This window comes from Triticum urartu, chromosome 5A (genome assembly GCF_056163025.1).
Source record: "Triticum urartu cultivar PI428250 chromosome 5A, HENAU_Tu73, whole genome shotgun sequence".
Lineage (NCBI taxonomy): Eukaryota > Viridiplantae > Streptophyta > Magnoliopsida > Poales > Poaceae > Triticum > Triticum urartu.
Window position 1 is genome coordinate 525,096,872 of NC_141877.1, and position 13,203 is coordinate 525,110,074.

Genomic DNA, 13,203 nt, shown 5'->3' on the forward strand with positions numbered 1-13,203 from the left:
GACTATGAATTATGCAACTCCCGAATAACAGAGGAACACTTTGTGTGCTATCAAACGTCACAATGTAACTGAGTGATTATAAGGGTGCTCTACAGGTGTCTCTGATGGTGTTTGTTGAGTTGGCATAGATCAAGATTAGGATTTGTCACTCCGTGTATCGGAGAGGTATCTCTGGGCCCTCTCGGTAATGCACATCACTATAAGTCTTGCAAGCAATGTGACTAATGAGTTAGTTGCAGGATGATGCATTACGGAACGAGTAAAGAGACTTGCTGGTAACGAGATTGAACTAGGTATGATGATACCGACGCTCGAATCTCGGGCAAGTAACATACTGATGACGAAGGGAATGCCGTATGTTGTTATGCGGTTTCACCGATAAAGATCTTCATAGAATAAGTAGGAACCACTATGATCATCCAGGTTCCGCTATTTTTATTTACCAGAGAGGTGTCTTGGTCATGTCTACATAGTACTCAAACCCGTAGAGTCCGTACGCTTAACGTTCCATGACGATTTGTATTATGAGTTATGTGATTTGATGACCGAAGTTTGTTCGGAGTCCGTACGAGATCACGGACATGACGAGGAGTCTCAAAATGGTCGAGAGGTACAGATTCATATATTGGAAGGTTGCATTTCGACATCGGAATGGTTCTGAGTGGGTCGTGCATTTTCCGGAGTACTGGGAGGTAATCGGAACCCCTCCCCCACGGAGAAGTATTAGGCCTATTGGGCCTTATTGGTGGAGAGGAGAAAGGCCACATGAGAGGGGCGCTCCCACCCTTTCCCAAACCAAATTGGACTAGGGGAGGGGCCAAACCCCCTCTTTCCTTCTCCCTCTCTCTCCCTTCCCCTCTTCCCTCTCCGGTGGAAGGAAGGAGGGGGGCCGAATCCTACTTGGACTAGGAGTCCAAGTAGGACTCCCCCCATATGGCACGGCCCCCCTAGGCCGGCCACCTCCTCCTCCCCCTTTATGTACGGAGGCAGGGACACCCAAAAGGCACAAAAGACATCTCTTAGCCGTGTGCAGTGCCCCCTCCATAGTCTACCACGTCGGTCATATCATCGTAGTGCTTAGGCGAAGCCTTGCACCGGTAACTTCACCATCACCGTTTACAAGCCGTCATGCTGACGGAACTGTCCCTCGGCCTCAATTGGATCAAGAGCTCGACGGACATCATCGTGCTGATTGTGTGCTGAACACGGAGGTGCCGTACGTTCGGTGCTAGGATTGGTTGGATCGTGAAGACGTTCGAATACATCAACCGCGTTACTAAACGCTTCCGCTTTTGGTCTACGAGGGTACGTGGACACACTCCCCCCTCTCGTTGCTATGCATCTCCTAGATAGATTTTGCATGATCGTAGGAATTTTTTTGAATTACTACGTTCCCCAACAGATACCTAGTTCAATCTCGTGACTGGCAAGTCTCTTTACTCATTCTGTAATACATCACCTCGTGACTAACTCCTTAGTTGTTTTCTTGTAAGCTTATGATGTGTATTACCGAGAGGGCCCTCAGATACCTCTCCGATACTTGGAGTGAAAAATCCTATCTATGCCAACTCAACAGACACCTTTGCAGATACCTATAGAGCATCTTATAATCACCCAGTTACGTTGTGACATTTGATAGCACACAAGGCATTCATTCGGTATCCGGGAGTTGCATAATCTCATAGTCGATGGAATATGTATTTGACATGAAGAAAGGAATTGTAATAAAACTGAATGATCAATATGCTAAGCTAACGGATGGGTCTTGTCCATCACATCATTCCCCTAATGGTATGATCTTGTTATCAAATGACAACTCATTTCCATGGTTAGGAAACCTTAAACATCTTTGATCAACGAGCTAGTCAAGTAGAGGCTCACTAGGAACACAGTGTTTGTCTATGTATTCACACATGTATTTAGGTTTCCGATCAATACATTTCTAGCATGAATAATAAACATTTATCGTGAATAAGGAAATATAAAGTAATAACTTTATTATTGCCTCTAGGGCATATGTCCTTCACTATTAAGCTAAAGTAAACCGAGCTAACCCCTATATTAGCATATTACTAAGATAAACAAAAGGCACTGTAGAATCATTTAGGAGGTGAGCTTGTCAATCTGAATGTGGAGGGACCCCGTCCTCGACAACCCATCCCCGGCCCACAGCTTGGGCGGAACTGTGAAGAAAGTTAGCTCCTCTTCGGTGACAGCGATGGGATCCTTGCTTCTTGTCACCTTGATTCCCACCTTCACGGGGTCGGTCCTGCCTTTGGCCTCCCCCAGCGGGACGTTCGCCCATAGCTTGACCACGTACTGCAGCGCTGGGAACGCCGCACTCTGACGCAGACGACCGACATGGCGATAGGCACACCAACGTCGAGCGCGCCGTCGACCAAGAAAAACACGCGTCCGTCCTCCTCCGCGAACCGCAAGAGCCGCAGCTCTGATACTGGCACTAGTAGCTGGATCACCTTGTCGTATTGGACCCTATGCACGGTTATGGGATGCACGGTGCTGATGTGGTGGGTGAGCACTGGTGGCAGGCCTTCGTACCTGCAGACGGGCATGGGGCATTTGCAGGGCGCGAGCGGACACACGCTCTGGTGATCGGCGAGCTTGTTGTAAGTGACGTAGAGCCCGCAGCCTTCATGCGGGCACTCCACCCTCACCGAGGAGAGGACGGCATCCATCGCCATGTTTCGCACGTCGAAGGTGCCGCCGCACTCGCACTTCTAGCACTGCCGCTGGCTCCCGGGGCGCTCGCCACGGTAGTCCGCGCAAGCCAGGTACCCTCCCTTGCACTGCATAAATCAATCGAACAACACATCAATCAAGAAACCTGCATGTTGCTCGATCAGCCGAATGGACGAGGTGTGTTCGAACCTCATATATTGGAGGCTTCAAGGGGCGTAGGCACAAGGGGCACTGGAGCAAGGTGAGGTCCATAGTGACCATAGAGATTTCCATCATCGGGTCCTGTTTTGTCGGTATGATCTGGCCCTCCTCGTGTACCACCATCTCTCGCTTTAGGGTCGGGGCATTAGAAAGTTTTAGCAGCACATATTCATACTACTTCAAGGTGCATTAACTCAACACATGCAAGTATCAAAAGGAAAGTCACGGAATGCATGCATGCATTCTAATTAATGCATCGGTAAACCCAGATTATGTAAATATATCGAGTGCACTACATTGAGGAGCAGTTTGATTACAATGCCCTCTCCCTCGCCCATGAGCATGGTGGCTCGTAGGACTAGGAGAAGCTTTTGCTACACGCTCTCCATCCCGCACGCGGTTGACATGCAGCAATACATTCCATGTCAGATGGCCAGAATCATACTAGTAGTACTCCATTTTAGTAGTACCATCATTGTTTGACTTCCTGAAGAGGCGAAGAGCCAAACGCAACCCGAACGCTTGTGTGGCAGTTTCTCGTGTAGGGGAGGTAGTATAGTAACATAGTCTAGAATAGCGTGTACCGTGCCTCGAAGCTTAAAATCGTTGGAGTCAGCTCAAAGCTATGTGTCATTTTTTGAGACATGGTAAAAGACCCGCTAAGCTTGTACCATGCCTCTAAGCTTAAAATCGTTGGAGCCCGCTCCATGCTATGCAGTTTCATGTGTAGGGGAGGTAGTATAGTAACATAGTCTCGAGGCATTTTTTGATTAAAATATTCTTCTGGCCCTACCTGTCATCCTGGTGATTGTAGTTTGCACGCTGATCTAGACAAGACATGAATATATATTTTAATTTGTGGTGGGGTAAATGTTATAGGTTGCAGCAAATATATTGAACACTGCGGGTCTTTTAGCCAAGTATAGAGGAAAGCATGTGGGGCCAGTGCTATGATGTGTCCTGTCAACTCGTACAATGAGGAGAAGCTTGATTTTTCTACCAGTATGCCCTCTCCCTCGCCCATGCGCGTGGTGGCTCTAGACAAGGAGAGGCTTTTGCTTTTACTACTTCTACAACAAGCTCTCCCTCGCCCATGCGGTGGACAGGACATGCAGCAGTTGATTCGATACTGTAGAAGTAGTAACATCATTGTTCGACTTCTCGAAGAGGCGAAGAGCCAAGCACAACTCGAATATGGCAGTTGCTAGTAACATGCTTTTGTTACTAGTCCATGTTACTACCTTCATAATGGGTAGTAACATATGGATGGTAACATACAAGCCTTCATTAATTGAGACATAGACTCATTTTACGATCTAGGTGTCTTATGTTACAGTAACATATTATGTTACCACAAGCATATCTCCCCTCATTAACTCCATGCCACATAAGCAAATTTGTCTTACTCCCACTATGACTAGCCTTAGTAGTATAGCCCTGTAAAACGGGAAAGGAGGGACTACTGCCTCCATTCCTAAATATTTGTCTTTCTAGAGATTTCGACAAGTGATTACATAGTAAATCTTCATCTTTATCTTTACCTAATATTAAAGGACGGAGCCTTTCATAGTTCTCTATAAGTCACCTCTTTATATCCATTAGTTTTATGTTAATTTAAAAATTGATGGCTGAGATTACCCTATATTTTCCACCTAAAAACGATTAATCCACAGAAAAAGACCCACGCATATGACCCGTCCCGTCCTACTTCGTCCAAATCTATTGTTGGATCGTAACAAAACCGACCGCGCAACCGTGGCCGACCAGAATTCACCTAAAGCCCACACACCAAGCTGGCCCACTACCTAACCCTACTCCATCCCAAACTCCTCTGCCTCCTCTTTATTTATCCCTCCAGCACGGTCACGAGGAGAGGCGCCTCGCGCCCGATTCGTTAGAGGCGCGCCATGGTCCCCTTGCATGGCCAGCGCCATCGGTACTCGCCGGAGGAGCCGCTGATCTGCAATGTGCCGCTCCCAGCACCTACAGCTCAAGCCTAGCACCTCCTCCCCGCGCCCCGAACCTCCTTCCTATGCTCCTGCTCGCGCCCAGAACCTCCTGGTTGCACTCCTCGCCACGCCCAGCGAGGAAGTCAGCAGCAACAACACATCGGGAGGAGGAGGTGGAGCAGCAACACATCAGGAGGAGGAGCGGCACATCAGGAGGACGCACAACACATTAGCACAACAACATGTCGTCTCCCGGAAGGTTCTCCTCGCCTCACCCCTTGCACAACAACAGAAGTTGCAGATGAATTCACAAGAAATTCACTCCATGAATTGATGGATCACAATGGATTTCGGTGCTTGTATGTACATTATGTAATCCATGGATCACGATACCTGAATTAGTGCTGCAGCATGTAATCCATGAATCATGATGTTTTTTTACATGAGTATTCCTTGAATTTACTCCATGAAATGAGACAATCCTGTCCTTTGAGAAACAAATGTCTACAGACAAGTACTCCTGCTTTTGTAAAAAAAACAAGTCGATATGTAAACATTTGTTGTAGACCAATCTTACAGAACAATAATATCATGAATCATGAACTATGCTGAGTAAATTTCTTCATGGAGTACAGAAGAATTTACTCCATGTTCTCATGTTGTAGTTACAGTAATATAATGAACTATGGCATGGAGTACCTAGCGGCAGTAATGTGATCGTGCAAATGTAAAAAATGAGATAGTGAGAAGTAATCTTAGAGACAAGTAAACAATCAGAACAAAACATGGAGTACTCCAGCATTTGTAAACATGGAGTACCATTTATAATTTCTCATTTGTAAACAGTGATATGTAAACATGGAGCTAAACTGAACCCAAAGCTAGCCACTGAAGGAGCTAAACTTAACCCAAAGATAGCCCAATTGTTGTTAAACTGCCAGTAGTAGAAAACAAGGCTTTGGTTGGGGCCTGGCCAGCCCATTAGTCCCGGTTCAGTCACGATCCGGGACCCATGGGGGGCATACGTCCCAGTTCATGCACCCAAGGGCCCGGCCGGGGCCTCGTGGGCATTGGTCCCGGTTCGTTTGGATCCATTTTTCCCGGTTCCTAGCACGAACCGGGACCAATATAAACCCCCCCGCCGGCGGGCAGAGCACTCCACGGTGCTCTATTTTTTTGGCTGCTGAGGGGAGGGCATTTGGGTGCTCTATCTCACCTCCTATGCCCATGAGGTGTTCAATGAAATGCCCGAGCCATGCTAGTTAAGTTTTCTCCTCTCGAAGCTCAACCTCCAAGCTCCATTTTCCCCGAGATTTGCATAGGTTTAGTGGTCCGTCACATCCCATCCCCGTCTTCATCGCTGTCAATCGCTCGCGCTGATCTCGTAGACGGCACCATCGTGGTGAGCCTCTTGTTCTTATCTTCTTTCTGAAAGAAAAACAGTTCTTACTTTAGATAGATACTTGTCTAATTTTCTTACTTTTGACACACACAATTATATATAATGCACGCAGATGAACCGGTAATGGATATACGGTGACAGACACACCTCCAGGTACATTAAGGGCCTGCATAATTTTCTCGAAGTGGCTGAGGCAAACAAGCAGAATGGTTTTATGTGTTGTCCATACCTTATATGTGGGAATACAAAGTCATACTCTGACCAGAAAATCCTTCACACCCACCTGCTTTATAAGGGTTTTATGCCACACTATAATGTTTGGACGAAGCATGGAGAAATATGGGTTATGATGGAAGACAGTGAAGAAGAAGAGGACGATGACAACTATGTGCCCCTTGAATACCGTGATGCTGCAACGGGGGAAGCTGCTGAAGATCAAGAGGAACCAGACGATGTGCCCGATGATGATGATCTCCGCCGGGTCATTATTGATGCAAGGACACAGTGCAAAAGTCAAAAGGAGAAGCTGAAGTTCGACCACATGTTAGAGGATCACAAAAAAGGGTTGTACCCCAATTGCGAAGATGGAAACACAAAGCTCGGTACCATATTAAAATTGTTGTGGTGGAAGGCAGAGAATGTTGTGTCCAACAAAAGATTTGAGAAGCTACTAAAAATATTGAAGAAGAAGCTTCCAAACGATAACGAATTGCCCGATAGTACGTACACAACAAAGAAGGTCGTATGCCTTCTAGGATTGGAGGTGCTGAAGATACATGCATGCCCTAATGACTGCATCCTCTACCGCGGTGCGTACGAGGATTTGAACGCATGCCCGGTATGCTGTGCATTGCGGTATAAGATCAGATGAGATGACCCTGGTGATGTTTACGGCAAGCCCCCCATGAAGAGGGTTCCTGCAAAGGTGATGTGGTATGCTACTATAATAACACGGTTGAAACGTATGTTCAGAAATGAAGAGCATGCCAAGTTGATGCAATGGCATAGAGACGACCGTAAGAAGGACGGGAAGTTGAGAGCACCCGTTGACGGGTCGCAGTGGAGAAAAATTGAGAGAAAGTACTGGGCTGAGTTTGAAGGTGACCCTAGGAACGTATGGTTTGGTTTAAGCGCGGATGGCAGTAATCCTTTCGGGGAGCAGAGCAGCAATCACAACTCCTGGCCCGTGACTCTATGAATGTATACCCTTCCTTCTTGGATGTGCATGAAGCAGAAGTTCATTAAGTTGCCAGTTCTCATCCAAGGCCCTAAGCAACCCGGCAACGACATTGATGTGTACCTAAGGCCATTAGTTGAAGAAATTTTATATCTGTGGAATGGAAACGGTGTACGTGTGTGGGATGAGCACAAACAAGAGGAATTTAACCTGCACGCGTTTCTGTTTGTAACCATGAACGATTGGCACGCTCTTAGTAACATTTCAGGACAAAAAACAAGGGATACCATGCATGCACGGACTGTTTAGCTGACACGAAAGTATATACCTGGACCAATACAGGAAGAATGTGTACCTAGGACATCGTCGATTTCTTCCGACCAACCATCAATGTCGAAAGAAAGGCAAGCATTTCAAAAGCAAGGCAGATCACCAGAAGAAGCCCGCCATGCGTACCGGTCATCACGTACTTGCTATGGTCAATGATTTACACGTAATCTTTAGAAAGGGTCCCGGTGGACTATCTTTTCCGAATGATGCTGAGGGACGCGCACCCATGTGGAAGAAGAAATCTATATTTTGGGACCTACCCTACTAGAAAGAGCTAGAGGTCTTCTCTTCAATCGATGTGATGCACGTGACGAAGAACCTGCTAGGCTTCTTGGGCATGTATGGGAAGAAAAAAGATACACCGGAGGCATGGGAGGACCTGCAACGTTTGCACGAAAAAGATGGCATGCCTGCTAAGTATGAAGATCCCGACTGGCTTCTTGTCAAATATAAAGGGAATAATAAATATGTTAGAGAAAAAGTTCCAGAACCTAAAGTCTCATGACTGCCACGTGATTATGACGCACCAGCTTCCTGTTGCATTGAGGGGGCTTCTATCGGAAAACGTACGATTAGCCATTGTGAAGCTATGTGCATTCCTCCATGCAATCTCTTAGAACGTACGATCCAGAAATCATACCAATGATAAGGACTGATGTGGCACCATGTCTTCTCAGTTTCAAGATGGTGCTCCCACCATCCTTCTTCAATATCACGACGCACATCCTAGTTCATCTAGTCGACGAGATTGTCATTCTGGGCCCCGTATTTGTACACAATATGTTCCCCTTTGAGAGGTTCATGGGAGTCCTAAAGAAATATGTCCATAACCGCGCTAGGCCAGAAGGAAGCATCTCCATGGGCCATCAAACAAAGGATGTCATTTGGTTTTATGTTGACTTCATTCCTAGCCTTAAGAAGATAGGTATCCCTATATCGCGGTATGAGGGGAGTCTGACTGGAAAAGGCATGCTTGGAGGGGACTCAATAATATGCAGGGACGGGCATTATTGGTCTCAAGCACACTACACAGTTCTATAGAACTCTACCTTGGTGACCTCGTATGTCGATGAACACAAGAACAGTATGTGCTCCAAACACCCAGAGCAGTGTGACGAATGGATTACATGTGAACACATCAGGACTTTCGGCAGTTGGTTGGGAACACGTCTCAGAGGTGACAACACTATTTGTGATGAGCTATACTCATTGTCCAGGGGACCATCTTCGACTGTATTGACATACAAAGGATACAAAATAAATGGGAATACATTTTACATAATCGCCCAAGATCAAAAGAGCACCAACCAAAACATCGGTGTCCGCTTTGATGTAGCAACAAATAGGGGAAAGGACACATATTATGGTTACATAATGGACATATGGGAACTTGACTACAAACATGATTTTAAGGTCCCTTTGTTTAAGTGCAAATGGGTCAATCTGTTAGGAGGCAGGGTACAGGTAGACCCATAGTATGGAATGACAACAGTGGATCTGAACAATCTTGGGTACACTGACGAACCGTTCGTCCAAGCCAATGATGTGGCACATATTTTCTATGTGAAGGACATGTCTACCAAAACGAGGAAAATAAAAGATAAGGAAGCGAACACATCATACGACCAGCCAAAGCGCCACATAGTTCTTTCAGGAAAAAGAGACATCGTGGGAGTGGAGGGCAAGGTAGACATGTCCGAAGATTATGAAAAGTTTCATGAAATTCCTCCCTTCAAAGTCAAGGCTGACGCAAGCACCCTGATAAACGATGAAGATTATCCATGGTTACGACGCAATAAGCAAAGGACACAAGCGAAGAAAAAGTGAAGACTTTTCTCTCCACAACTATTATGACGATGCCTAAACCCTAAACCCTAATCCTGATACTTCAAAAGAGATTGTTCATTTTGTACACGAAGTGCATTCATTTTTTGCCGTAACCCTCTCTACTTTTTTGCACATGCTATGTGGGTGAAAATGATGATGCCATGCCAACTTTCAACCTTTTCAGAGTTCATTTGAAATGCTTTTCAATTTCAGGGTCATTTAGCTCAGCCAAAATCAGTAAATGCATGAAAAATAATAAATGAAGTCAGAAAGGGTTGAAAATTGATGATGTAGCTTTGAATGGTGCATTTTTAACACACGAAAAGTATGGAGTTCAAATAAGTTCAAAAAAATGAAATCCCTTTGTAACATATGAGTTTTCGTGCAAAACCCTGATACTTGGAAAGAGGTTGTCCATTTTGTACACGAAGTGCATCCAGTTTTTGGTGTAATCCTCTCTACCTTTTTGCACATGCTATGTGGGTGAAATGATGATGCCATGCCAATTTTCAACCTTCTCAGAGTTCATCTGAAGTGCTTTTCAATTTCAGGGTCATTTAGCTCAAAGAATGAACTAATATAAAAAAGAATGACCTGGAAAACTTTTGCGAAACTCTAATAGCAAAAATAATAAACTAAAAGAATGAACTAGAAAACTTTAATGAAACTCTAATAGAAAAAAGAATGAACTAGAAAACTATAATGAAACTCTGATAGCAAAAGGAATCAACTAAAAAGTTTTATTAACCTCTAGTATTGTTGAAACTAAAATCATATAAAATTTATGCAACTAAAATTATCAAAGTATTTTCTGTTCAAAACATTATAAGCAAAAAGAATTTTCATAAAGAACTTTTTTTGTTCGAAACTTTAATAGCAAAAAGAATTATCATAAATATTTCTTTTGTTAGAAACTAAAATAACGAAGACTGTTTTAAATATAATGATAAAACACAGTAATATTAAATAGCAGGAAAAAGAATCACTCCAAAATATATTTTTATAGTAAAGTTAATCAGAAACTAGTGATTCACATAAATTTCAACGAATTCAAATTGGAAAATTAATGGCACTAATAGAAAGTTTATAATTTGTATTACCTAAAACTAAAAAGAATAACTGAACAACTAGTAAGTATTTTGCTATAAGTAGAAAAATAAATAAATTATATAAAAAAAACTAGTATTTAAAAATAATGCTGGCTACTAGGCTACCACGGCCTGCATATGACTAGAAACCCGCTAGTTGGGCAAGGATGTAGGACCGCAGTAGGCCCAGTAGGCCCACAAGCACAGAGAGAGGATTTAGGCCCGTAAGCCTGCAGTAGAGAGGAGGTCGAAGTGGTCGGCTCAGTAGGGCTTATAAACCACTCCGAGCCCCTCTCAACTAGCAAGGTGGGACAAAAGTTTTGGCCGCGGCAGCAGCACCTCCCTTTGGTCCCGGTTGGTGGCACCAACCGGGACCAATACCCACCTTTGGTCCCGGTTCGTGCCACCAACCGGGACCAATGCCCCCCTTTAGTCCCAGTTAGTGCCACCAACCGGGACCAAAGGCCTCTGCTTCCGGCCCTTTGGGCTGCTGAAAAGAGACCTGCGGTCCCGGTTGGTGGCACCAACTGGGACTAAAGGGTGGCATTGGTCCCGGTTGGTGGCACGAACCGAGACCAATGCTCCGTCTATATATACAACACTTGTGAAAATTTTCATTCGGTTCTTCGATCCCGTCCCGATGAAGCCGCTAGGCTGCTTCCCCTCTGCCTCGCCATCGCCGATGTCGCCCTGCCTCCGACGCCATCCCGCGCCACCCCGTTGCCGTCGCCGCCCCGCACAACACCTGCCCCGATACCGTCGACCCTGCCTCCTCTCGTCACCCGTCATTGCACCCATACCCCACCGTCGCTGTCGCCGTGCCCTGCTTCCTCATCGCCGTCGCCGTGCCCTGCCTCCTCGTCACCGCCCCCTGCAGTGTGCTCATTCTCCTCGTCGCCGGGCGCCCTATATGCATATGCATTTTCTAGCTAATTAAGTTTAGATGTGTAGTTGTATTAATTTAGATGTGTAGTTGTATTAATTTAGATGTTTAGTTGTTGTAATTTGTTCATAAAGAATATGCAAAAGTTAGAATTTTTTCTGTTCATAGATTTTTTTGGTGATATTATTGTTGAATATGCAAATGTTCGTATGTTCATATGCAAAGAATATGTCAATTTTTTCATAGAATTTTTATGATTTTTTGTGTTGTAATTTTGTTCATGGCATTTTCATTTTGTTCATAGAATTTTTATGATCTTTTTGTTCATTGAATTTTCTTTGTCAATTTATGTATATGTTCATATTGTGTATGTATAGGAAAATTGTTTATGATCAAAGTCATTTATGTATATGTTCATATTTAAAAGAAAAAGCAGGAAAGGAAAAAGGAAAAGAAGAAGAGGAAGATGGAGAAGAAGAAGAAGAAGAAGAAGAAGAGATGAAGAAGGGGAGAAATAAATAAGAAGATGAAAAAGAAGAACAAAATAGAGGAGAAGAAGAAGGAATAGAGTAGAAGAAGAAGAAATGAAGAAGAGGATAAATAAATAAGAAGATGGAAAAGAAGAACAAAAAAGAGGAGAAGAAGAAGGAATAGAGAAGAAGAACAAAAAAGAGGAGAAGAGTATTCTATTCCTTCTTCTTCTCCTCTTTTTACTTTTTTTTGTTCGATCTCCTCCTCTATTCCTTTCTTCTTCTCCTCTTTTTTTCTTCTTTTTTTCTTCTTTTTCCTCTTCTTATTTTTTATCGGGTATGTTGTTGTCGATATATCCCCCCTCCTCGATAACTTTTAGCTAGTACGACTTAGAAAGTGTTTAATATAATTAGTTAGAAAAATAATATAACTAGTTAAACTAGTTTATTTTTAGTAAGTACTACTTTATTTTATTTATAGTAAGTGCTTAGTAGTTGAACTAGTTGATTTAATAAAATTACTTTACTTTACTATAGAAGTAGTTTATTTTTAGTAAGTACTACTTTATTTTATTTATAGTAACTGCTTAGTAGTTGAACTAGTTGATTTAATAAAAATACATTATTTTACTATAGAAGTATGTATTTTTAGTAAGAAAATTAATTGAACTAATTTATTTTTTTAGTTCAAGCAATTATTCCCGCATCGACGTCGACGATACCTATCCCGCATCCTCGTCTTCGACACGACGGAGGAGGCCTGCTTGTTTAGAGGGGCCATGTCCGGTACTAGGCTCCGTTGGGCTTGTATTGGGAGGTGCTACCTTCCAGGGGGCGTAGGCCACTGACAGTGCCGAGGCTTCCGGACACCGCGGAGGTGGTACGTCACTATGTCAGCGAGGAGGACGAGCACGTCCGTCTCTACATTGTTGCGTTAGAGGGCAGGTTCAACAATACCTGGCAGGTTCTTCAGGGATCTCGCTGGAGCTATGATCCTGTGATGGTTCCTTCTCTTTGGGTTTCCACCGCCCGCACCGATACCCGTCGGACGCTACGGTTCTAGCTAGCTGTATTAGCGATGCTATATGTATGATACTATTCGAGGTGTATTAGTGATAATATTCGACGATGTATGGACGCAAGAGATGATGTAGTTTTGCTTATAATTGAATGCAT

General features: G+C 44.1%; 1 protein-coding gene across 1 annotated transcript; it reads right to left on the reverse strand.

Moving 5' to 3' along the window:
- Positions 1 to 2,103: 2,103 nt before the first annotated feature.
- Positions 2,104 to 2,702, reverse strand: LOC125507263 (E3 ubiquitin-protein ligase SINA-like 4). The gene is made up of 2 exons (XM_087524348.1): positions 2,378 to 2,702; positions 2,104 to 2,327 (listed from the first exon to the last, which is right to left on the reverse strand). Exons 1-2 carry the CDS (start codon positions 2,700 to 2,702, stop codon positions 2,104 to 2,106), a joined length of 549 nt encoding a protein of 182 aa, XP_087380474.1.
- Between the last annotated feature and the right edge of the window lie 10,501 nt (positions 2,703 to 13,203).

What these genes read in the sequence shown, in the direction of transcription:
- LOC125507263 (XM_087524348.1), bottom strand. Translation starts at nt 2,702, where the DNA reads ATGGCGATGGATGCCGTCCTCTCCTCGGTGAGGGTGGAGTGCCCGCAT. An exon ending in CGACGGCGCGCTCGACGTTG is followed by an intron (nt 2,328 to 2,377) that starts GTGTGCCTATCG and finishes CGGCGTTCCCAG; the next exon opens with CGCTGCAGTACGTGGTCAAG.